Source organism: Phaenicophaeus curvirostris, chromosome 22, assembly GCF_032191515.1.
Source record: "Phaenicophaeus curvirostris isolate KB17595 chromosome 22, BPBGC_Pcur_1.0, whole genome shotgun sequence".
NCBI lineage: Eukaryota > Metazoa > Chordata > Aves > Cuculiformes > Cuculidae > Phaenicophaeus > Phaenicophaeus curvirostris.
The window spans coordinates 7252372-7277606 of record NC_091413.1 but is presented as its reverse complement, the minus strand read 5'-3'; the positions used below and the strand labels follow the sequence as shown (position 1 = coordinate 7277606).

The 25235-nt window shown below is 49.6% G+C and overlaps 1 protein-coding gene across 19 annotated transcripts in view; it reads right to left on the bottom strand.

Moving 5' to 3' along the window:
• The window catches only part of EIF4G3 (eukaryotic translation initiation factor 4 gamma 3), a 152705-nt gene that overhangs the window by 2763 nt on the left and 124707 nt on the right, over positions 1 to 25235 (bottom strand). For all 19 annotated transcript variants that reach the window (XM_069874857.1, XM_069874865.1, XM_069874868.1 and 16 more), the window contains 17 exons: positions 24801 to 24998; positions 23394 to 23540; positions 22889 to 23125; positions 21171 to 21275; positions 19813 to 19945; positions 18663 to 18757; positions 16938 to 17031; positions 16582 to 16699; positions 13992 to 14215; positions 12836 to 12951; positions 10416 to 10588; positions 8137 to 8262; positions 7276 to 7357; positions 4883 to 4981; positions 3868 to 4014; positions 2828 to 2909; positions 1357 to 1503 (listed from right to left, as the gene is read on the bottom strand). In XM_069874857.1, the coding sequence (XP_069730958.1) occupies positions 1357 to 1503; positions 2828 to 2909; positions 3868 to 4014; positions 4883 to 4981; positions 7276 to 7357; positions 8137 to 8262; positions 10416 to 10588; positions 12836 to 12951; positions 13992 to 14215; positions 16582 to 16699; positions 16938 to 17031; positions 18663 to 18757; positions 19813 to 19945; positions 21171 to 21275; positions 22889 to 23125; positions 23394 to 23540; positions 24801 to 24998 (2323 nt within the window). The remainder of the gene's footprint in view (positions 1 to 1356; positions 1504 to 2827; positions 2910 to 3867; positions 4015 to 4882; positions 4982 to 7275; positions 7358 to 8136; positions 8263 to 10415; positions 10589 to 12835; positions 12952 to 13991; positions 14216 to 16581; positions 16700 to 16937; positions 17032 to 18662; positions 18758 to 19812; positions 19946 to 21170; positions 21276 to 22888; positions 23126 to 23393; positions 23541 to 24800; positions 24999 to 25235) is intronic.

Here is a 25235-nt window from a genome sequence, read left to right as displayed (position 1 = left end):
GACTTTGCGTGGCAGCCTCTGGGAATGTGTGTTTCTTTGAAAACTCACAGAATCACACAGAATCACAGAATCACCACGTTGGAAGAGACCCACAGGATCATCGAGTCCAACCATTCCCATCAATCACTAAACCATGTCCCTCAGCACCTCATCCACGCGTCCTTTAAACCCCTCCAGGGAAGGGGACTCAACCCCCTCCCTGGGCAGCCTCTGACAGGGACCAATGACCCTTTCCATGAAAATTTTTTTCCTAATGTCCAGCCTAAATCTCCCCTGGTGGAGCTTGAGGCCATTCCCTCTCGTCCTGTCCCCTGTCCCTTGGGAGAGGAGCTCAGCTCCCTCCTCTCCACAACCTCCTTTCAGGGAGTTGGAGAGAGCAATGAGGTCTCCCCTCAGCCTCCTCTTCTCCAGGATAAACACCCCCAGCTCTCTCAGCCGCTCCTCTTGTTCTCCAGCCCCCTCACCAGCTTCGTTGCTCTTCTCTGGACTCGCTCCAGAGCCTCAACATCCTTCTTGTGGTGAGGGGCCCAGAACTGACCCCAGGATTCGAGGAGCGGTCTCACCAGTGCCGAGTCCAGAGGGAGAAGAACCTCCCTGGACCTGCTGGCCACGCCGTTTCTGATCCAAGCCAAGATGCCATTGGCCTTCTTGGCCACCTGGGCCACTGCTGGCTCATGTTCAGTCGCTCTCACCAACACCCCCAGGTCCTTCTCCTCCAGGCACTTTCCAGCCAGACTTCTCCTAGTCTGGAGCTGCTCAGGGTTGTTGTGCCCCAAGTGCAGGACCCGGCATTTGGCCTTGTTAAACCTCATGCCACTGGTCTCAGCCCATGGATCCAGCCTGTTCAGATCCCTTTGGAGCCTCCCAACTCTCCAGCAGATCCACACTTCCACTCAGCTTAGTGTCATCTGCAAACTCCTCCACCTCTCTTCCAACAAGCTTTCTGTGCCTCTGGCACAGGATCCATCGCTGTCCTACTCATTTTACCCCTCCAAGGCCACTGCAACGCAGTGACCCCAGTGCTCTCACCTGCCCAGGTATTGTAAACTCAATTTTTTACTGCTCTTTTTTCCCTTTCTTTTTATCCGCAGAGTTTCCTCCTCCCTTCCGCACTGCCTGCAGGAGCAACCAAGAGAGGAGCCGGAGTGTGGCCAAGCCCGTGGGGACCTGCCCTGCTCTAGGAGCTGCACTCTGGACAAGCACAAAGTACTGTGTGCTGTTTGCTCCCACCTACTACGTACAAAGGTAAGAAAAAGCACATCCCCTTCCAGCTGCTACCGCTGGACGTCACCCTTGTAGCAACAACCTTTCCTTACATCATCAGCGTTCAAACCCCAGCAGAGAGGTGACACTTACTAGGAGGCTGATCAAGTTTTACTATTGATGCTTGTAGTGCATAAAGTGCTTGTAGTTCCTTCTCCGTGTCCGAGTCTAGGTACTTGAGTAAGATCGGCACCCTCTGTTTGATCACAGCAGTGTCCACACGGAAGCTGGAAGAGTCCGCTGAGAGGAGGAGAGGAGAACAGGGTCAGCCTGGGCACTCGGCAGCACAGGCGGATCTTTTACCACCTCTATTTACTGGAATAGAAATCACAGATACAAACTAGCGTGGAGAGAAAAGAGAGGATGAGAAACAACAGGAAATATTTCTCATCAATGTCTCCTTCTGCAAGTCTTGGTTCTTCTAGTTTTTCAAATTAAACCGGGACCTGCAGCGTCCCTGGCCCTACCCAGCCTGGGGACAACTGGATTTCCAACAACAGCTACGGCTAAAATTTAAGTTATGGAGAGGACTTTTAGTAAAGTAGATTGTTTTTCCTAAAAATACGAAGGCAGACACAGAATCGTAAGCTGCACTCAGCATAGGAAATCAGACATGTATAAAAATACACATTAGAAGTCCATCAGCAACATGGATAAATGATTCCACGGCTTTTAAGTAGATCACACAACACAATTAAGTGGTGTTCTGAAAACAAAGGGGAAACCCCTCAATTAGAAGGAAGGTCAGAACAAAAACCAGAACAAGATGTTCCTGAAACACAGCAGGGATCCCTTAGCGTTTGGAATCGGATCCTGGCCCGTTCCACCGCTGACACTAGGTGGCATCAGAAGGGTTCTGTTCTCAGGGAGAAAGGCGCTACCAGATGAAGCTCAGGCCACTCTCTCCACCAAGCGTGACTCTTGCAGCTAAGAGCAGAAGTGGGTGTTTTACAAGCCCAATTTTTTGCCTTGCCAGATGCCAACAGTGAAGTTAAAGCAAATAAAGTGAACGGACCAGATGTTTCTGGCTGCGCTTTTCTCCAGCCCCGAGGGTCTGAGGCTCACGCGGCCAACTGGGAGCCTGCCCTTCCCTCCCTTTCCAGCCGACTGCTCTACATTCAATAATCCGCGTAAACCATCTTTCCAAAATTCCAACTTGGGACGTAAAACCATGAACAAGACAGAGCTGCAGGCTGGCTTCTCTTCTGCAACCCACGCTTCCAACTCGCACGTGGCAACCTGCGACGGCAGAGCACCCACGCGTGGCGATGCTCATTGTCTTAACGTCTAGCGCGTTGCCACCTTCGCTAGGAAAATCAAAGAACAATCTGGTGTCGCTGGTGTCTGCAACGTCTGCTCCCGTGAGGGCACTGGGACACGCCAGCCCCTCCACAACACCATAACCAGCAAAGCAGGGGATGGATGTCTCGCTCGAGGACTCAACATGCTGCAAGAGTCTTAGGGTGCGATAAAAAACAGCCTCAGGGGAGGGAAAAGTGACCCAAACCTGAAAAAAACAAAAGAATCCTTTGCACGTTGGGTGTTTCCATTGTCAATTACTCACCTATAATAGCTGCTTTACAAACTGCTGTCATTAAAGCTCTAAGGAATGTAGGTGAACTCATCTGGCTTTCATCTAGATTAGCCTGAAATCAAGAGTAAACGGACTGGTTAAAACATGCTGCTGCACGAGAGCAACCGTTTCCAAACTCCACCGCTGAGCTTGGCAGCAAGTTTAAGAGCACCAAAAGCTGCCGCAGAGGATTCCAGCTCTGTAGTGCCCTGACACTTTTTTTCTAAGAGTTTCAGGCTTTTCCAACAAATTTCACAGCCTGCTCCTTGGGTGGAGATGCGTTTGCTTTGTAGAAGTTCACAGAGTGGCTGCATAACTTGTCCAAGACTGCAGAGAGCCTGTGGGTGCCCCCAGATTTTCAGTCTCAGCAGTGGAAAAACAACATTTCTAAGAGCAACAGAAAGAAATGAAATCAAGCTGACCAAGATCCTGCTCTGAGCACAGATCTAAACAAATCGGGTCGGGTATCATTTCAGACACTGGCTTTACAATCTGGCTTAGAGGGTGCAGCTAGAAACAAGGGCAAGGTCAGGGGGTTAGGAGGGCTTTTTTTTTTTTCTTTTTTCTTTGTTTTCTTTCACACTTGCTGGTCCCATGCACTGGGAATGGTCCAGGTGCCCTCAGCAACTGCCTGAAATGTTTTGGCATCCCGGCATGAGGAATTTGGTAGGTTATGTTGCAAAAACCCATGAGAAGCTTTTACCTTTTCTCTTGGGAAGAAAGAGTGAAGCTGTGCACTCCCTCTAAAGTCCCCAGAAGCAGTGTTTGGAGTAAAAAGCTCTGCAGTGTTTAAAAGGCAGCTACACAGCTGCTAACACAGCTAAAATTCTTTCTTCCTAAAGCTTACTTTGAAATAAATAACTGATTATATTTCACATCTTAATTCTTTGGTAGTGTTGATCGCACAGACCTAATCATCTTTGGGTCCTGGGCCTAGGGAGGAGCCCACAGAGACGCTCCTTTAGGTGATAAAATATCAGTGAAAGCAGTTAATGAGCTGTGTGCAGGGAGGGTGAAAATAGTCTTTGTACCTCTACCCAGTCAAAGATTTGTTCATCGTTCGCCTTGTCCTCGATGATGAGTTTTTCTAGCTGCTTGCTCAGCTCTTCCGCAGAGAGTTCTTTCTCTGAAAGTGCTTCTGAGGAACTGGAACAGTCGGACTCCGTGAAGTCCAACTTCTGCAACACCAGAAGCGATGAGGAGAATTAGTTAAATACACTTTCCTGTGCAGAATTACAGCACATTGAGGCAGCAAAACACGCTTCATTCTGCTTCCTGGCATCTTTCAACGGCTAAGTTATCATTACGATTTATACACTTTCTCTGTTCCAAAGCATTTTGCAAACACATGGAAATGACATTATCCCACAAAGACAACCCGGCATCCCAGAGCAGCTCCAGCATCGCACAATATGACCGTGCACAAAATGAAGAGCAACTCAAACGACGGGGAGCTGGACTGCAGTTACCAGAGCTGGCAACTGCTCAAAGAAACTGCACTGAACGCTCCAGTTCATCACCAAACACAACAGCGGATCTGCCGTCCCCTCTCCGAGCCCCAGGCCCCTGTAATCCACTTCATTTCCTGCAGTGCAGCACTTCCCAGCTGCTTAAACAGGGCTGTGGATCGCTTGGAGCTTCACTTGGAGCTTCCACCAGCTGGAGGTGCAAGGCGCCCTCCACCAGGCCTGGCTCCTCCCGGTTCTGAACCCCTCGGGATCATAACACAAGGTGGGATGAGTGAATAACTATCGCTTATTCCTGTCCCGCTGCAGATGATCTCTCCTTGCTGCAACACTCATTCCCGAGTTCATTTTCCCCAGCTGGGAAAGAGACCTGCTCGAGGAAGCTGATCAGATCATCCTCCTGGCATTTCAGAAAGGAGGTGCTGGAACAATCGAACCCTGACTTGGTGAGGGACTCGTCTCACCCCGCATCCCACACCAACGATACTCAAGAATGGGGTGGAAGAGGAGGAACAACCAGCACAAGAAGTCAAAAATCAAAGCGCCAAACCCCTTAAGCAGATGCTTGCTCTGGACTCACGTGTTCCGCAAGAAAGGTATGTACATCCTCCCCTTCGGGTAGGAAATCCTTCCAACTGAGGCCAGTCTCCCTCCATAAGGCTCCCACTTTCTTATGGCTCTGAAACACAAAGTTGGTTCATTTCAAACACTTGAGAGACAAGCGGGGAGCTGACGCGAGCCGGAGCGGTGCAGCTGTGTCGGGAGAAACACGGAACCATTTCAGATGCCTCGCAATGAAGTGAACACGTCCGGAAACTCTGTGCAAGAGGGATCCCTGTCGCAGGGCCACGCGTCTCGCCAAGTGGTCAAATACGTGGTGATGGGCGGTAAACGAGCCATAGCAGGTGGGGTTCACAACAGCTTCAGCCAGAGGTTACCCATGACAAGGGACACATCGGAACAGGGAATGGTTTCCCACAACCACGGGGTGACTTAAGTTCTACCTCTGCCATTGACTTACTCTGTGACTCACTATCCTCCTGCCTTGACATTAAGGTACCAGCAAATTAGCTACTTTAAGAAAATATCTATTTACATGTCTGTTTTCTGTGCAGAGACCAAGCCTCACATTCCGGTACACAACACCGAGTTGACTCTTCAATTCCTAGAATTCATGGCAGATCTTGGGAAAAGCTCCTTGTGGCAGAGTTCACCCCTCCACACGCCCTAACATCACGCTGACCTAAGGCGGCACATACACGATCCTGACAAGAAGAAAAACGCTGCGAACAACCAGCTCTTTTCACCTAAATACTTTGTAAAATCCTTCACCTATGGTACCTGCGTGAGGGAGAGACAATCTGCAGTTTCAGTACAGGCTGGGGCAGATTTAGAGCAGCCTCGCCAAGAAGGACGTGGGAGTTTGGTGTGTGAGAAGCTTGGCAGGAGCTGCATGTGTGCTTGCAGCCCAGAAACCAACAATATCCTGGTCTGCATCAAAAGAAACGTGACCAGCAGGGTGGTGGAGGGGATTCTCCCCCTCTTCTCCTCTCTCATGACACCCCACCTGGAGTCCTGCATCCAATTCTGGAATCCCCAAAACTAGAAAAATACGGAACTGTTGGAACTGATCCAGAGGAGCCCACAGAGATGATCCAAGGGCTGGACCACCTCTGCTATGAGGACAGCCTGAGAGAGTTGGGGTTGTTCAGCTGCGGGGAGAACTTAGAGCAGCTTCCAGTCCTGAAAGGGGCTCCAGGAAAGCTGGAGAGGGGCTCTGGATAAGGGAGAGGACGAGGGGAATGGTTTTCAGCTGAAAGAGGGGAGACTGAGATGAGATCTTAGGGAGGAATGTTTTGCTGTGAGGGTGGGGAGGCCCTGGCCCAGGTTGCCCAGAGCAGGGGTGGCTGCCCCATCCCTGGAGGGGTTCAAGGCCAGGTTGGATGGGGCTTGGAGCCCCTGATCCAGTGGGAGGTGTCCCTGCCCATGGCAGGGGTGGGACTGGATGGGCTTGGAGGTCCTTTCCACCCAACCCAGTGTGATTCTAAGATTTTTGAGACAGGAATTACAGAAAATGCATGAAATAAATACATTGAAATACCCGAGTCCAGGTACTGGCCTGGACAAGATTGAATTAGAGATGTGTGGCAGAGCCTGTGCTTCAGCCCCCAGAGCACGGCAGCTTTTCTTCCACAAAACAGAGAATAATAAATTGCAGTCACTGTCTAAACAAAGGTTAATAACTAGTCACTTTTTGCACTGCTAGACTGAAACACTCCCGGGACATTCAACCTCAGCTGAATAGGTGCTTTAATAAAAAAACAAAAGGGAAGTGAAGGATTTTACAGGGTTGAAAATAGACACTGTCCAGAGTGTGGCACTGAGCTGGGTTAAAAAAAAAAAGAGACAAAAAATGGAGACAGGGTTATAGGGAAACCACCAAACTGCTGGGACGCACGGCTGTGAGGTGTGTAAGAGCTCTGGGAGCTGTAAATCCCAGAGGGGACAGGGTGACAGAGTGAGACGGTGTCGCTACCCCTAGTGACAGGTGGATCCTAAGAGTGGGCAGGTTTGGTTTGGATAAGCGCCCAGAAGTCCCCGAGGCCATCTGAAGCTTATCCGAACCTCTCCGGTCTGCAAGAACAGCTCTCTCGCAAGATTCCCGGCACTTGCTGCTTCTGGTCAGCCCAGAAATACCTGGCGAGTGGCCCCCGTGCAGTACGTCAGCACTCTAGCTTCTGCAAGAAGCCAGGCGCAAAGGTACCTGCAAAAGGGAAAAGCGATGAGAAAAAGGAGTTAACGCAGCTTTTTGGCACCTTGGGAGGTTTGGTTTGGAACTGGGGGTGAAGAGGCGGCTTCCTAGGTTATCTGGACAGGCCGTCCCGTCCCTAAATAGCTCCACGCGAAGGCTTCGTGCATAAACGTGCACTCGCCGCACCCAGCTCCCACCTCCCAGCACACCCCGACACTCACCATTTGTTTGCATAGAAGGTGCAAGATTTCAGCAAGCAAGACGCCAGCTCTTCCCACAGGAAGCAAAGGTTTGCTAAATTCTCTGGAATGAAAGAAAACCAGATATTTTTGCTTATAATTTGAATTCAGAATGCGAAGCGAGGGGTAGTGAGCAAACCGAAGGAGGAATCCCTTTTGACTTCTGAAAGGATTTGCTCTCTAACACTGCTGAGAAAAGGGACTTTGGGGATGCAGCACACGTGCCACCAGCGGGCCGATTATTGAGACTTGACTTTTATACAGTGCCAAATCTGCTTGTTTTTATGGGATGCTGCACTTTTTGGGGGAAGAAGCTATTCTTTTCTTAATACACTCCTTACAGAAAAAGAGAACTGGTCAATGGGCTTCCGGTCAATTCTCAAATATAAAAAGACACGGACAAAATATGGAAACTCTGCTCCTGGAAGCAGTTTCCAGTCTGACAAGCAAGGTTTGTGCCTGTTTACGGCGATGCCCAGGGGTAGTTACAGCACTCTGAGACATAACTGATGATCTTTAAGGTCCCTTCCAACCCAAAGCATTTTATGACAATTCTACGATGAAAGCTCCTGCATGACACCTCGTTCTCTTCCCACCTCGCTCAGAGCCTTGGTGTGCTCTCCAACGACTCCAACTGTACAGCACCACGGTATTTTAAAGCTCAGCTGAAACAAACAGGATTGAAGTAGATCTACGGCTAAAACTTCCACCCCTGAGGGGCGACTGCAGGGCACTGCAGCCTTTCAGCAGCTCCTGCGAGAAGCTGAGCCTCCAAGAGGAGCCGCACGGTGAAAACACGACCGCGCAGCCAGGCAGAGAGCAGAAAAGAACAGCATCACTTACTGTAGAAGTTCTCTCATAGAGATTCCTCCTTCTTTTAACACGGGGGTGACCAACTCGGCCAGGTACAACCAGATGTGGGGGATGTCTATGGCCATGTCGTCTGCCATCTCCAAGGTATCCGAAAAACTGCAGAGAAAGGAAGGAAAAACATCAAGTGTGAAATGCAATTTAATTTGAGACTTTTCCTACTCTTTTAAAAATCCTTTGTTTCAAAAAAAGAACAAAAAAAGAGAAAAGGAAAGGAAAAGGAAAACACAAAGGTAGCAAAGAGCACAGTTGACATCTGATGCTTCGGAACAGCCCAGAGTGAATTTCTCAAGGTGGAGAGTGTGTGGAAGAGGCATCGCCTGCCGTGAAACCAGGAAAGCTCCATTGACAGCAATTCTTATACCCTAATAACAAATACTTTGCCAACCAGTAAAACGTAAAAGTAAACAAAGCATTTTTGTCTGTAACTACAAATCATCTCATAAATGGAGCCCTTCGAAACCCCAAATGTTTTCCGAAGCAGATTAATAATGACTGAATTCCAAATGTAATCAGCAAAAGGTCTGTAAGACAGTAAATTAGCACAAGAAAAATGTTGAATACAGCAGAAGGAGGTTTCCATCCAGAATAGAAAAGGTGGCAGGATGAGTTAGAGGATTGCTCCCCAAAGCTGGACGCAGCTCCTAGAATCGCTCACAACTCTTTCTGACAGAAGCCTCGCTTCCTCCAGCTGCGACAAGATCATTGGTTTCCTGGCTCTCTTGCTGATTTTCATCATGAATCATTTCTCCTCGGAAACCCCAAAAATCCTGGGGTCCAGTTCAGTGCCTGTAAACGCACTTTTTCTCTCGTGCTTCAAACGCAGTAACCACCTCCTTCGCTTTGTTCTTCATGTCCTCTGCTGCCAGTCCCACCTCGCCTTGTCCAAGCGTTTCTGCCCAAAGCTGGTTTCCTGTTGGGAATCTCTCCAGACTTGCTCTGTGCCCAGAGCTCATCCCAGACCCCCTCATTACCCAGTAATTCATCTTGGATGAATAAGCACAGTGGGTTCTGCTGTTCTTCCGTGCCCACCAAACACCACTCGCCCTTTCATCATTGGCAGGAGCCGTTTCGCTGTGTTTATCCCACACGCAGACCGCATGTCCCACTATTTCATGGAGATCCTACTTTCTTGGCACCACAACCGCTTATCCACACTCCAGGAAACACAGGAACGGCTTTAATCACAATCCATTATGGAAATGTATCGCTTCAAACGAGTCATTTTGACCACTGCGTGGACACCGACAAGCGCACTCCCCATGGTTCTGTGTCTGTTCCTGTTGTTCCGTACGGTTTTGAACTCGGGCTGCCTAAACTTTTCCCTGGATTGCATCACGATGAGATTCCCGGCCAGAGACAGGCACAGGGACACCCCCAACAGAGCCCCACGATGAGACGGGATTCAAATAGACAAAGCAAGACAGGCCTGACGACCCAGAAACTCCGTATCCAAAAGCATCATTCCATCTGCTTGTTCGCTGGCTGCTTTTTCACAGAATCATAGAATCATCAGGTTGGAAGAGACCCACCGGCTCATCGAGTCATTTTGTTCTCTTCCCTGTTTTACTCACCCTGCTCTGAGCTCCAGGAAGGACTGAGCAGTGCTGGGACCTGGCAAACCAGATTCCTTTTACAACCAGACATCCAGGCTAGGAATACAAAACCCAGAAAGCTGGAACGAACCTGTGGCTGAAACTCCTGAGGAAGGTCTGACCTGTCTCACAACACATGCAGTGGGAATTCTCCTTCCCAGCTCCCCCAGGACACGTCCGCTCCTCACAGTCCTGTTCTTCTGAGGAATGTTTCACTGGTGGGAGAGCAGCTGCGGCTCTGTGGATGCTCAGGGCTTCACAGCTCCCAGGCGTTAACATCAGGTGAAGATTATTGACTGCTTTGTCCTCTTTTAACCATATTCAGTGCTGGTGCCAAAAGGCAAACGCCGGAAAACACCTCGCTGAACACAAATCTAAACACACGCATTTCAATCCCCACCTACTTACGGGCTTAGGAATAAATACTCCTATCAATACAAAAATATTTCCAGTCACTACAACGTTTGCAATACTTAAAAATGCATTATGATAATTCTATTGCTTATAAATACACCCAGGTGAAAAACCACCTTCAAAACAAACACCTGGAGGAGGCAGGAGACTAAATAATCAAGGCAGGAGGCTAAATCCAACCCCCTGCTCATCTGCGATGACTGTTTAAGAAAAGCACCCAGTCTCTAGGCATAGAATACGAACCCCTTGAAGAAATCCTGCTTGTTGAGCTTGCCGGCCTGCACCAGCTGGTGCAGTAACTGGCCCAGGTGATCCCTGGTGATCTGGCTCCTCTCCAGCGTCGACTCCACTCCCACCCGCACGAACACAGGCAGCAGGTTCTGGGCGCTCAGCTCCTCCACGCACTGCATCGCTTCCTGTTCCAAAACAAACAGGAACCAAAACCATCACAAAATGGGGCAGAAGAGCATTTTCTACTATAAAAGAGGGGAAAAAAAACCCCAGTTTTTGGTGGAGCTGCAGGCAAAGGTGCTGAACGAGGCTGTGGAAGCTCAACACAGATCAGCCCTGAGATGGGAACTCAGTAACAATAAAAAGAAAGATGAGAATTTACACCACACAGCAAGAGTTTTTAAAACACACAATCACACTCTAGGGTACAGTTTGGCTGCTCAGTGAAAGGATGGGAATTGCTTTCTGGATGCCGTCAAAATGCGTATTATTTCATCAAATAGCAAGCCAGGTCAGAAAGAGGATGTCAGGTTGGATCCACTACTGACCAGAGTTGAGAAACGCCTGCGCTACAGACCCACCCCACGGAGAGCAGCAGAAAACTGGTGGAGGAAAATCTCCTCTTTATCGAGCTTCTACTTTCTGGCATGTGCATTTTGCACCCTAAGCAAATAAAAGACATAAATAGAGACTTTCAGAAATGCGCTCAATGTCACACTCCAAAAATCTCCACTATCATCAGCAAAGATCTTCGCAGACGAGCTCAGCAGTTTTAATTCACAGTCAGGTTAAAGGCTGCAGACCAAACCCACGGGGAACGGCTGCTCCTCTGCTCTCTGCCACATCAACACACTCACACACGGCCCCGCTAGCATGAGCACAAGCTGAAATAGTCAGAAGTGTTGCTGCATGCTGCACCTGAGGATTTACAACCATTAAGTAAACCCTTAACGCAAACGAGCTGCTCAAGCTGACGTACTTCGTTAACCGGAGGTGCACTTGCCTAACACAATTCACCTCTATTTCCATCCAGCCATAAAAACAACCACTGTATTCACACATGGAGGAATGGAAGCAGCCCCAGAAGCCAGGGGCAAACTTTGAAGGCTGTTGCTTAACAATTCCTTTGTTAAGCAGCCAGACCATCCCCAGCTCCTCCTGCTGCGACTGCCAGGCCCGCATGGGGGCACAAGGAGCATCAAAACTTTCCTCCAAGCCAGGAGTTAATAATTTCTCCTGATAACCAGATGTGAACCCAAAACAAACCACTGTAAGGATATTCCAGAAAGACACTGAGGGGCTGGAGCGCATCCGGAGAAGGGAACGGAGCTGGGAAGGGGCTGGAGAACAGGGGTCGTGGGAGCGGCTGAGGGACCTGGGGGGGTTTATCGTGGAGAAGAGGAGGCTGAGGGGAGACCTCATCGCTCTGTGCAGCTCCTGGAGAGGAGGTTGTGGTGAGGTGGGTGCTGGGCTCTGCTCCCAAGGGACACGGGACGGGATGAACAGAAACAGCCCCAAGTTGCACCAGGGGAGGTTTAGGTTGGATATTAGGATATATTCCTTCCTTGAAAGGGTTGTCAAGCCCTGGCAGAGGCTGCCCAGGGCAGCAGTAGAGTCTCCATCCCTGGAGGGGTTGAAAAGCTGTGTAGATGAGGCACTCAGGGAAGTGGTAGACTTGGCACTGTTTGGTTTACGTTTGGACTCAATAATCTCAAAGCTCTTTTCCAACCTAAACAAGCCTGTGATTCCGTGACTTTAACTGGAAGCCCTACGAAGGGCTAGCTGCACCTCTGCTCTTCAGGTTCCAATTCCCCAGTGCTGCTGTTTCAAACCTGGCAGGTTTTTAAATCTCATTTCAGCAAAAGATCAGCCCAACCAGCTTTGCAGCAAACATCATCCTTCCTGCAAACTCCCTGAGCAAGACGCAAACCCATTTACGAGGGAAACAAAACACCAGCCTTTAACTAGAAAGTGATGACAGCTGCTCAGTAATGTTCAATGTTTATTAAAAATACTCCAGAGTGGTTTGTTCAATATTTAGTATCGCTTTATCTGCCTCTGGATCAGAACGGCACATGCTTTGATAACTTAACGAAAACCTCAGTTTATTTTCCCACTAGCTTTTCTGCTTCAAAAATTGCTGTTATTATGGAGCTGCTCAGTGATTCATGACAGATACACATCCATCCTGCCACTCAAAACACACACGCTGGGCTATTTTTCCTGTTCCTAACAGGGCAGAAAACAAGCGGGAGGGACTAAAAGCCCTAAAAGCTCTCGTGGAGCTGCTGCTGCTGCCCAGATTTCAACAAGCCCCACTAACTCTGTTCCCTCTGTGTGAGCTGGGTGCTTACATAGACCCTGTTCCTGGACAGAAAACATTGCAGAAAAGTCTGAGGGACTTGAGCAAGGGAGGCTTTCATCTTGCTTACCTTAAAATCATTAATATGCAAGAACTCATCAATGATAGATTTGCATTTCCTCTCTATTTCCTCTTCTGATAGCGAAGGCTTTTCTTGTGCTGGAGCTGGGGGAGCTTCCGGCTTGGCTGGTAGAAAGATAAGAAAAAACCATGTTTGGAAAAGGAAAATTGGCATCACTTTCAGAGAGGACATTCTGGAAAGAACAGTCACATGTTCCTTGTCCCATAACCGGGCACGGGTCGCTCCTTTCTTGGCTACATCCCCCGTGTGTTTCTATAAATCAACCTGCTCGGAGAAACTCAGTTGGCAGTGACAAGGGATGCAGCACCTCGAACAACATTAAATAACTGAACTTTCAGCTGTTAACAGCAGGCTGCAAGTCTAAAACATGTGGACTGCAACAGGCAACAACCCAAAGCAATCTGACTGCATCCCCGAAACCTCAGTGCCTCAAGAAAGCTCCTTCAGAAGCCTCACAGCTCAGGGGGAGCACGTGCTGTGTGGAGGCAGTGGAGATGCATTCCTTGCTGCAGCATTTCCTAGATGTTTCCCAAGGAAGGAGCAGAACCAAGGTTCTGTCCTCAGGGAACGTTGTTATATTCTCGCTAACAGATCAGCTCAAGCCACCAGGAGTGAAGAGGGGGAGCTGTGGCACCCCCGGGAGAGCTAATACAAACCCTGCCACCTGCTCAGAATGAGGGCTGGCAACGATGCAGCGCTAAAAGCATATCGTGCACGGTCTGTTCCAGACCCACATCACTGGGAAATGTTTGGAAAAGGCAGACATGACATCCTCGGGCATAAAAGAAGCATTTCTGCAGAACTGATGCCGCTCTTGGGGACTTCTAACCCAGAAACCAGCAGCAAGAGCAACAGGGTCTGAGCAGGCCAGCCCACGCCGTGTTGGTTTGCTGGCATCTCCAGCCTTTCAACTTGCAAGAATCCTAAGGAGGAGCTGGTGAGAGGAGGTAGCTCCAAGGCCTGTGTGAACTGGTTGTGTTACAAACTGCTGGGAGGCAGATCACAGCTATCCGGCGTGATGCTGCGTCGCTGCGGGCTGAGTCCTCACCCCACTGCCCAGAAATCTGTCATCTTTTAGGGTGGATTGTTCCCTTACGCCTTTTCACACATCCAGCAAGATTCCCTGAGCATGAGAGCCGCTTACCAGATTCCTTGGCTTTGTTCCTCTCTGCTTCTGTGCTGTTCCTGTCCACTTCCATGCCACCCGTTAACTGCTTCACCGTCTCCAGCATCTCCCTCCGCTGCTCCTCCTGCGCCTGGTTGTCGAGCAGCAGCTCTTTACTGCTGCTGCCCCGTAGGAAGGTGTTGGGGCGGGAGAGGGAAGGCGGAAGAGGTTTGTCGTTCTTCTCCCTGCCCGTGCTCCCGCGACTGCGGAACAAAACCACATGTGCTTAAGGGTTATGGTATGAGTAAACCTGCTCGCAACGCTGGTAACGCACGAGTGGAGAGCTTTCGTAGAGCCATGGAATCACCAGGTTGGAAAGGACCCACCGGATCACTGAGTCCAACCATTCCCATCAATCACTAACCCATGTCCCTCAGCACCTCATCCACCCGTCCCTTAAACCCCTCCAGGGAAGGGGACTCAACCCCCTCCCTGGGCAGCCTCTGCCACTGCCCAATGACCCTTTCCATGAAAAATTTTTTCCTAATGTCCACTGAACCTCCCCTGGCGGAGCTTGAGGCCATTCCCTCTCGTCCTGTCCCCTGTCCCTTGGGAGAAGAGCCCAGCTCCCTCCTCTCCACAACCTCCTTTCAGGGAGCTGGAGAGAGCAATGAGGTCTCCCCTCAGCCTCCTCTTCTCCAGGATAAACACCCCCAGCTCTCTCAGACGCTCCTCTTGTTCTCCAGCCCCTTCACCAGCTTCGTTGCTCTTCTCTGGACTCGCTCCAGAGCCTCAACATCCTTCTTGTGGTGAGGGGCCCAGAACTGACCCCAGGATTCTAGGAGCGGTCTCACCAGTGCTGAGTCCAGAGGGAGAAGAACCTCTCTGGCCCTGCTGGCCACGCCGTGTCTGATCCAAGCCAAGATGCCATTGGCCTTCTTGGCCACCTGGGCCACTGCTGGCTCATGTTCAGTCGCTGTCACCAACACCCCCAGGTCCTTCTCCTCCAGGCACTTTCCAGCCAGACTTCTCCTAGTCTGGAGCTGCTCAGGGTTGTTGTGCCCCTTTACAGTAACTGCAAGGAAAACCGCAACCCAGACCCAGCAGGATCGCTGTTTTGACCTTTTACAGTTGAGGCCACACAGAACAGAATCAAAAACTAACTCAGGTCTTAAGAGACTCACACACAAATATCCCCACAGTGGGCAGGCAGGGCAAGGCTTCCTAGAGAAGACAGGGAGAGGCAGTAAGTCCTTACCATGCCTGCCTTACATGTTGGTCAGTGAATTTCATAATGTAAAGGTGCTACCTTACTATGAAATGGTGTGAACAGGGTATTTTTTTACCCATTTATTGAAAAATAGTTCCAGAACAGTGAAGGCTGCAACTGGTGACAAGGATGTGTCCTACTAATTTCTGTATTAATGAGTAAGAAGGGCATCTCACCCTCTGCTCTTGTGAGACCCCACCTGGAGTCCTGTGTCCAGTTCTGGAATCCCCAACACAAGAAGGAGATGAAACCATAGGAACGGGTCCTGAGGAGGCCACAGCAATGATCCGAGGGCTGGAGAACCTCTGCTGTGAGGACAGGCTGGGAGAGTTGGGGTTGTTCAGCCTTCCAACACCTGAAGGGGCTCCAGGAAAGCTGGGGAGGGGCTCTTTGAGTGCAGGGATAGGATGAGGGGGAAGGGTTTTGAGCTGCAAGAGGGGAGGTTGAGATGAGATCTTGGGGAGGAATGTTTTGCTGTGAGGGTGGGGAGGCCCTGGCCCAGGCTGCCCAGAGTAGGGGTGGCTGCCCCATCCCTGGAGGGGTTCAAGGCCAGGTTGGACGGGGCTTGGAGCCCCTGATCCAGTGGGAGGTGTCCCTGATCCAGGTGGGACTGCAAGAGCTTTGAGGTCCTTTCCAACCCGAACCATTCCATGAATCTATGACACCAAAATGGAATCATCTCCAGATAAGCTGGGGTTTTAGGTGCAATAGGAGGGACAAACCCAAGGAAACAGCCCGGCCACTGGTGTGTGCTGACAGGAAGAACCGGTGCCATTTTAACTGAGCTGAACCTTCATAAACCCTGCCTGGAGTTAATAAATTATTCAGAGTTAATACATGTTTTATGCCACAAGCTGGAGCGGCTGTAGCCCTGCTGAAATCGGGGTGTGCGGAGCGCTGCCCTGCCTTACGCACGCACCATGGGAGGGACAGGCTGGGCTTTTCAGAGCCTTGCTGAATTTCTGGAAGGCTTCAGGCATGGTTTTCTGGTAAATAAACCTACTGACTTGGTGAATCCATGGCTGCTGAACCCAGCCGGCACACCTATTTATCAGAATATTTTATCTGAAGCGTTTTCAGCCTGCTAGAAACCACCAGCAAATGCATCTTTCAGCTAAAGGGCAACTGGAAAGCAGAGATGAAAACAGTCACCGCAATGGCTTTAAAAATTAACACCACCCATCTCTTCTACGATGTTATAAAAGATGCATGTGTTTTAAGTTAGCTCGAAGAACGCTGGGGGTGGGGAAGGACCCAGCCACTCCTGGAAACTCCATGAAATTCCCTTCCCTCTGCGTGCTGGGAGTGAAAAGAGCGAGTGAGAAGCGCAGGCGTACAGACAAACCACGCGGCGCTTACCTAGTTAAGGCCCTGCGAGAGTCTAATTCTGAGGATGCGGATGAGGCAGATACAGATGAGACTGGAGGCTGCAGTGCAGAAAATCGGTTCAAACTAGTGGCACTTGGTCGTAAGGAGTCTGGGAGATGGGAAAGGAATCACAGAGAAGAGAAACAACACGGTCAGAAGTTGCTGACACCGTGGCATCATAAAATCACTTCAGCTTTGGGAGCGTTGGGGAGAGAATGGAAGGGAAAATGCTGGTCCTGCCCCACTGGAATCCTGCTCCCCGGGCAGTCGCACACCCAGAGGAGCCGTCACCCCCAAACCCGCGCTGATCAAAGACAGTTGGAGGGTGAGGCCCTGTCCTGACTTACCCATCTCGCTCGCCTTTGCTCCACCACTGCTGCCCTTTCCCCAGCTGCCCAACTGGGCCTTAGGCACAAGCTGAATCTTCTCGTCTATCGTGGGCTGTAAAACACATCAAGACACACCGTCACGAGAGGAAACCAAAGGTCTTAGTCACAAACACAGTATTTTTGGCAATAATCCTCTCCTGTGAATACAAAACACACTTGAACCCAGTTTTGGAAGAGGGAACCAGACACAGAGGATGCGTCACGAACAGCCTCTTCCAAAGTGTCAGTGAAACGCGTGCACAATGACCAGGAATTTCTTTTTACTGGGAACGATGAAGCTCAGTGAAGAGGAAAAAGCGCAGTATCTCAGTACATGAAAGACGTTCCGTTGGTTTGTGATGAACAAATGGCCCTGCTGTCGGCTCCACCTACCGGTCCTGGGAATCTGAGTGGTAACAAACAGAACCCAGCGGGGAAAGAACGACAGTGAAGGGAGAACTTGGGAGGGAAAAAGTGTGTGACAAGAGAGGAACATTGATTTTACAGTGCTCAGCAGGAGAATTTATCGACAAGGAGATTGTGACCCTGCAGGTTTCTCTGTGCGAGCTCCTTTCTCCCTCCAACAACGCGGCTGCTGAGGAGCCAGCTCTGCATGTGCTGCTCTTGTACTCAGCGGATGCCAGGTGAGCTGTAAGGCCAGACCAAGGCAGGCTGAGTCCCTCCTGCTCATTATGTTTTGGAGTCTGTTTTCTGACTTTGACAAGGAACAAACTGAGTCTGATCTGCAGAAGGGCTACGGTCTGTCCAGGTTTTGCTTTACAGCCTTGAGAGTCAAATGCAAGGAGAGTGACATTAACTGGGACCAGGGAATATCTAGGAAGCTCCCTGATTTATGTGAAAGATGGAGCTTCCCTTGGCGAGAAATCCCAAAGCTGTTTGGGAGATTTAGTATTTGATGGGAATGGTTGGACTCGATGATCCGATGGGTCTTTTCCAACCTGGTGATTCTATGATTCTATGATCAGTAAAAAAACCTCCAGGGCTGTCTAACCTGCAGCCTGAAATTAATGTCCCCAAATCACCACCTCAATGGTAAAATAACAAGAAGATGCAAATCTGGAGGACGAGCAAATGAGTTTAACACATATTGAGTGATGCAGCTGCACCGGATCAAAGTCCAGGAACATTGTAAACGTGAACACAGCATTTCTTGTACTGCTTGAACCTTCCAAGCCTTGAGTGCTGCTATCTGTGATACATCAGGAAGGTTTTCTTATCAAACTCAACTTGGCCTCCTCATTCTATTAAGCAGCAGCATCAGAACAAGGTCTTGAGAACTGGGTCAGCAAGGGATTTCACTCTGAAAGGAGTTTGCAATGCCTCCCCAACAGCCACACAATGTACTGCACCATTGCAGATGATGCCCCAATCCAAATTCCCCTTCCATCATTTAATAAAATACAGATTTTCCAACTTGGAGTACTCCTGGGGTCTCCTGGAGAACGCCAAGGGACGTTATGAACCTGAGACAAAGGGTGTGCCCACAAGCAAACAGGAACATTCAGAAGACAACAGAGTCTTCCTTTGGGCTTTATTTAAGCATAACACTAATTCCAGAGATTTTAAAAATCCCAAACCTCAAGTTTTGACCTGCAAACACCATGATGATTGTTCCTCAACAGACACAGTAAGACAAAACCCTCGTTTTTTGTTGCTCTGAAGGAGTCTCACCCTGGCACCTACCTTGGTGATTTTAAGGAACTTGGTGGGGTCCAGCACCCTGCTGTTCTTTGCCCCCTGCACAGTGTTCCAACCGCCTTCGTCGACCCGCTGGACACCTGCAGCACGACAAACACAACCGCCCTTAGCTCATCCCAGTTGCTCCAGTGGAAGAATGCAGGCCCTCATCTCAGAGTTCAGCAGGAGGAGGAAAATATGGCACATTTCTGCTGGGCCTCAGTGCAATTTTGTGCAGAAATCACGTCTTTCAGAGTGCTTCTTCAGACCGCGATGGCACTACCACCTTGCCTGATTTTATTGTTACAAAATAGCCTGGATATAAAAGATCTCAGTACTTCCCAGGGCTGGTTTTGGTAGTGATTCTCCCTGGTTAGGTTTCCCAGTGTGTTATTGTGACCTGGATGTGGCCACACAACCTGTGCACCGAAAAGCTCAGCGAAGGAGCAGACGACAGTGCCTTCGTTAACCGAAAGCCGCCCTTGTGGCACAGATTTCAGCAGGACTGGGCTGGACACAGACCTAGGCAGCCCCGGGTTCCTCTCCTCCTCGTGATGTCAGCTTCAGGATAATTAAAACAGAGTCTATGTGTGTTTTCTCCACGCCTTGTTTTCACTGTCATTTGACAATCCTTATTAAAGGATCTCAAAGGTGACTCTCTCCTCGCCTTGCTCTGTCCCAGTCACTCCAAATCTATCTTCAGGAGGTGCCAACCTCAAGTGCTGGGAGCAACTTAACTTAGTGCCAAGACAATTTCTCCTGCTGAATCAACACCTCCCTGCTTTAAAAGGTAAAGACAACACGGTTACTCTTGAAATTAGCTGCTGCTGCAAGCAGGACTGGATGGCAAAGGCGACTCCTACGGAGCAGCTTGTTCGAACAGGTTTCTGGCAGCCCATGACAAAATCAAACATGGTTTGCACGAATGCAAAACTTGAGCACTAATGGCCTGTGATCCCGAGGGATCTGCCCCCAGAAAATCCACACAGCCAATCCAGAACAACTCTGTTCCTTCTCCAGCCTCAGACAGAACCAGGCTCCAATTGCCACCACTCATTACACTTAGGAAAAAAAGGTTTTTTTTCTTTTCTGTGGGATTCCCACTATGGCCACTGCATGGGAAATGAGTGAAACGATCAGCCAGCTTTTACTTTACCCGGTCTCCTCTTCTCTTTGGTCATGAGTTGTTGGACCTTCCTCTGTTCTTCCTGCTCTTCAATCTTGGCTTCTTTATGAATCTGCTCGATGGTCTTGGGGCCCTGGTCTGCTCTCCGTGACACCCAGTTGCACTAGGAGAGAAGGAAACACGTGCTCAGGGATAATTTCAGGGGAGCATCGTACACGGGGGATCCTGAACCCTGCGAAAGGGGCCTCATCATCCCACCCTGTAACATCTCGGAGCTGGGGCTGCTCCATGAGGGACCGCAGAAAACTTTGTGGAGCTGGTTTATCCATGTGGACCTGATTATCCCAGCAGCACCGGGCACAGCTACGCACTCCGGTGTGCGGGGTGTGGGATTGGTTTTAGGAGAGAACAGAGGCTGCGGTGAAGACCTGATGTTGGAGAGGCAAGACTGAATTCAAGACATTTTAACTCCTAGCATCCTGCACGTTCCCAGATTTTCATTCTTCCAAGGAAAGAGTTGGACAAAAGGGAGGCTTTGGACAAAGAGTTGGACAAAAGGCTGCAACTCTCAATCCATTTCTTACTGACCATGCTCACTGGAGCCCTTCCTCCAGGTTTGAGGGAAAATATGGAACCCTAAATACAAAGATGTGAGAAGAGATGGTGCTCCAGGGATCGTGACAGCAGAGAGGGTGGAGCTGTCTCTCCACAAAACATTTCCACCACTTGATGTGCCTGTTGAACCGTACCCTGTACAGATCCATCCATCCCAGAATATCCAGACTGGCTCTTCATCTCCCTACAGCCTCATTCCAACCTTCAGGATAATTATATTTGTGCACCCTGCAGCCAAAACAGGGACTTTGGCCTCCACTAAACCCCAAACCAGCTTCACAGGAGATATTTGAGGTACAGGTAAAACTGCTCAGGACTTATAACCAGCCCCCTCACTCGGGTCCCCAGCCCGGAGCACGAGTAAGTGCTGGCAGGACACGGTAACGCCCAGAGCGTGCGGAAACGAAGGCAGCAAAGCAGCGTGACGGACGTAGAAAAGCACTGAGGATGCTGTGGGGAAAACCACCCAAACCCCTCCTGCGGGAAAAGCTCAAGCACCAGGAGCCAGCGGGAGAATGCGCCCAACGTTACGCAGAACCAAAACACCCGGTACACACAGTTCAATCGTCTCCCTACCAACCTCAGCCTTCAACCAGGCAAAATGGAGAGATTCCTCGTCTTTAACCAGCCAGACTTTTGGGATAAGGGGCTCAGATCTCCCCTAACACCTCACTTCTGCCACAAACACTGAAAATCCCTGCTCTTCCTTGAGAACTCTTCCAGCCTGGACATGAAAGGGAAATGTTGTTCTACTTACTTGAGTTGGTACCTACCAGCCTTAGGTCTATTACATCCTGGAGCATGAACCGAATCCTTGAAGACGTTTTCCTCTCTTTCACAATCTTCTCCATCTGATTAAAATACTGGTCCATGCGAGGCTACACAAGAGAAACATCATTATCCGTGTGTTCCACATTTGCATTTCAGCTCAGTTTGCACCAAGACATGAAATGGCCTCATTAAGAGAAGCCTCTGTTAGATCTGAATTTGATTTGCCAGGCTCTAAAAAGCCTTTGCCCTCAAAAACGCAGGCTCCGGCTGTTTTAAATCAAAAGCTTCAGGGCAGTTTTATAAAATGTTTCCCACTCCCTTCACTAAAACCTGGCAAAACTCTTAAACAAACAAGAAAAACCCTATGAAAATTTGGTTCTGGCTTTGCCTTGGAAAGTTTCAGCTCTCAGCAAATGTTTCCAAAGTGAGGAATGACGGGGAAAATATTTGAAGTGGATTTTGTCCAGAAGCTTTAATCATAATGATCGCTAATGCTTTAGCTTCAACAGAAACGCGTAATAAAATATCTACCCCGTTGACAGAAAATAAACAACGGATTCTCCCTCGATCTTAATAGAAATAACAAATTGCAAGGACGGGGCAGGGGCAGATTCTCCCAGCGGGTAACACGGCATCTGGAGGCTCTTCCCTGCAGGCTCCGTGCTCCGCGGTGCCAGGGCTTGAGGCTGCAGTGCACCAAAATATTGGCTTTTACAGCCTTTCCATGCTCACAACGATGAAAACAGCATCCAGGACTCCTCCAGCATGACCTCAGCTACCGCTTAAAGTCCCTTTTCTTCCCAAAGCACATGGAAATTTAATCCCTGCTCCCAACACGTTCAAACCTGCATCGATAACACGCAAGCTGCGCAGTGGATTGAGCCTGGGGGATTGGAGGGGAACCAGGATGGTTTGGTCAATGCTTCACAAAACCCTTTGGGAAGCTGTTTCCCCATAAGCATCAGGATCGATCCCTGCGACCCAGCGCACCGTAAGGGAACTCCCTTCCCCAGGCAGCTGAAAACAATAAGCTCAGTTTGTCTCAGAGCTGAGACCGAGTGATTTCTGGCAAAACTCTTGGGCTGCTTTTCAACCCAAGCTTGGCCTTCACGAAGGAGCAGCAGATTGCCCGTGCCAAGAGAGGCTCATCGAGTGCGTAACGCTCGGTGCTGCAGAAGCAACGGTTGGAAAATAGGGAGGAGGATGCTGGAGAGCTGCAGCTGCAAAACAATTGCTTCATTCCAGCAGAGCTGGAGATGATGATGACACAAAATAAATGCATCCACCAAGGGTCAAGGTGGGGGTTTAGGCAACCTAATGAGAGTGGGGTTAAGATCTAACCCAAGCAGTGGAAGATTTTGTAGATAAAGCGGCAAAGAAACAACTCGGAAGCTCAATGTTTTGGAAACAACAACGCTGGAGGTGCACTCCGGTTGGAAAAAGTAAATGAGTGTTTCTAGACTGTGTGTTTGGATGAAACGGTTGGAAACAACAAACAGTTGGAGAACAGCAGTGAAAACAAGATGGAAACTATTACAAAGGGGCAGAGAGGAAGGAGCGAGGCCAGGTCGTGATGAAACACTCACAGAGGAGTGGATGATTTCCTTATGCCATAGAGAAATTCCTGAAGAAAAAACGACTCCTCACATAAAACCAGCCCACACCCATTTTTCCAGTCGTGCCCGGAGAGCCTCATCGCTCGCTCCCAGTCGTGCCCTACCTTGGCTTTCTCAAAGTCCAGGTCTTTGCCAATGGTTGTCAGCAGGCGGCAAAGGCACTCGAGGGACTCCTCATCGTGGTTTTTCAGCAGCTTTACCACGCAGTCGTGCATGATAGCCTCCGTCAGCATTTTCAGTTTGAAAAGCTCGCCAATGAATTTTATATTCCCAATGGATCGCCGTCGGGCTTTGTCCTTGGCCTCTTCCAGCTCGTCATGGAGCCGCGTCTTCTCCTCTGGCTGTAAAACAGAAGAACAGCTCTAAAAAAAACATGTTCGCAGAGCACGGAACACTTCAAAAGATCCAGTTTATGGTTGCTGTTGTCCCTGTTTGCTCATTTTCTCCTAAAAAACAAAGAGAGGTTGGTATAAACCTGCTAAGCAAGGCGAATATATTTATTATACTCGGCCACAGTGACAGAATGAAACTCTCAGCTCCAACTGCCATCTTCAAAGAGGTTGTTTTCAGAGGGAACTCAGCAAATTTACAGGCATAAACTCCACTTACGGTAGTAGCAGCTTCAAGTTCTTTCTGTTTCTTTTCAAAGACATCGTCATCAGCCTTGTCCTTTTCAAACTCCTTCTGGCAGCGATTTAAGAGCAGCTTGCGGAAGTTCACCGTGCTCCCAGGTTTGTCTGCCATGGGCACCTTCAGCTGCAGAAGGAAGAAAACCATCAGCAGAAATAGGACTGAACTCGACACACAGGCGAGGGTTCCTATCAGCCATCAGCATTTTATTGCGCTCTTCAGATTCAGCCACCCCAGCCCACGAGGCTACAGCGGCTAAGCGTCATGTCATGATTTCCAGCAGAGTTTTACATTTTATATGCAAAGTTACACTCAGAACTTGGCTGACACCACCTCTGCCAGGAGACAGATTGCATTTCCATTCACAGGACCCCTTAAAAAGACACAACGTTTAAAAGCCCTCCTGAGCCACCTTCCCTGGGGGGGTTTAAGGGACGAGGTGCTGAGGGACATGGGTTAGTGATTGATGGGAATGGTTGGACTCGATGATCCGGTGGGTCTTTTCCAACCTGGTGATTCTATGATAGCCCTCTCGTTATGTGCCGAGGACTTGCGAGCCGTGCTCTTTCATGGCATGTCATGAGGAGTTGGGGAGCTGGGGTTAGTTTGTCCCAAATTAGGTATGTGAAAATGAGCCTGGTGCAGCTCCTTGGGCTCCCCTTTGGAATGAGAAAGAAATTCAACTTCTCAAATGTGACCTATGGTTAGACAGAGTCCAGAGGAGGCCACGGAGATAATCTGAGGTCTGGAGAACCTCCCATACAAGGACAGGCTGAGAGAGTTGGGGTTCTTCAGCCTGGAGAAGAGCAGCTTCCAGTGCTGAAAGGGGCTCCAGGAAAGCTGGAGAGGGGGTCTGGGTCAGGGAGTGCAGGAATAGGACAAGGGGAACAGTTTAGAGCTGAAAGAGGGGAGGTTGAGATGAGATCTTAGGGAGAAATGTTTTGCTGTGAAGGTGGGGAGGCCCTGGCCCAGGTTGCCCAGAGCAGGGGTGGCTGCCCCATCCCTGGAGGGGTTCAAGGCCAGGTTGGATGGGGCTTGGAGCCCCTGATCCAGTGGGAGGTGTCCCTGTCCATGGCAGAGGTGGGACTGCATGAGCTTTGAGGTCCCTTCCAAACCATTCCATAATTCTATGATCTTGTGAGCAGGCAGAGCAAAGCGTCTTTAACTCCAACCAACACATCGCTCCAGGAAGAGCCACCTGCCTGCAGGAACGGCCAACGAATGTAGAAGAAATCCAGCTTGTAAATTATTTTTACTTACATTCAGAAACTAACATTTAACTCTGCTCTTGCCATTTTTATATCCCTGCCAATCATTTCGTAGGGTTAAGGTGCAGAACATCCACCCGTGCAGAGGAATTTCCCGTTTGACTTTGGCAGCTCTTACCGTTACAAGACACCTGCACATGTTGGCATACGCCACCGAGAAGCTCGGCTCATCGATAGCCTTCTCGAAGACCAGGTCGATGACTCCTTTTAGCCTCTCTTCTGTATCTACTGTCAGGTCTGTCACTTGCTTCATCAGCTGATTGAACATCTGGGGCGTCAGCTTGTTCAAGATGCTTCGTACCTTGCGGAACAGCTCCTAAATGACAGGAAAACTCTAAGTTAAGCACAAATCGAGCAGGTGGCTTTCAGGAATGAGCTAGGATGCATCTTCAAGGTGAACAGAAGCGATGTCCTGGAGGAACAGTTGAATTATGCACAGACACACATGGGAACAGTCCAGCTCCAGTTCCAACCCAGCTCCCACAGGCCAAGGCTGATGGTAGGATTCCTGGAAATGCTCAAGTGCAACTGAGGCACAAAGCCCTGGCTCTCA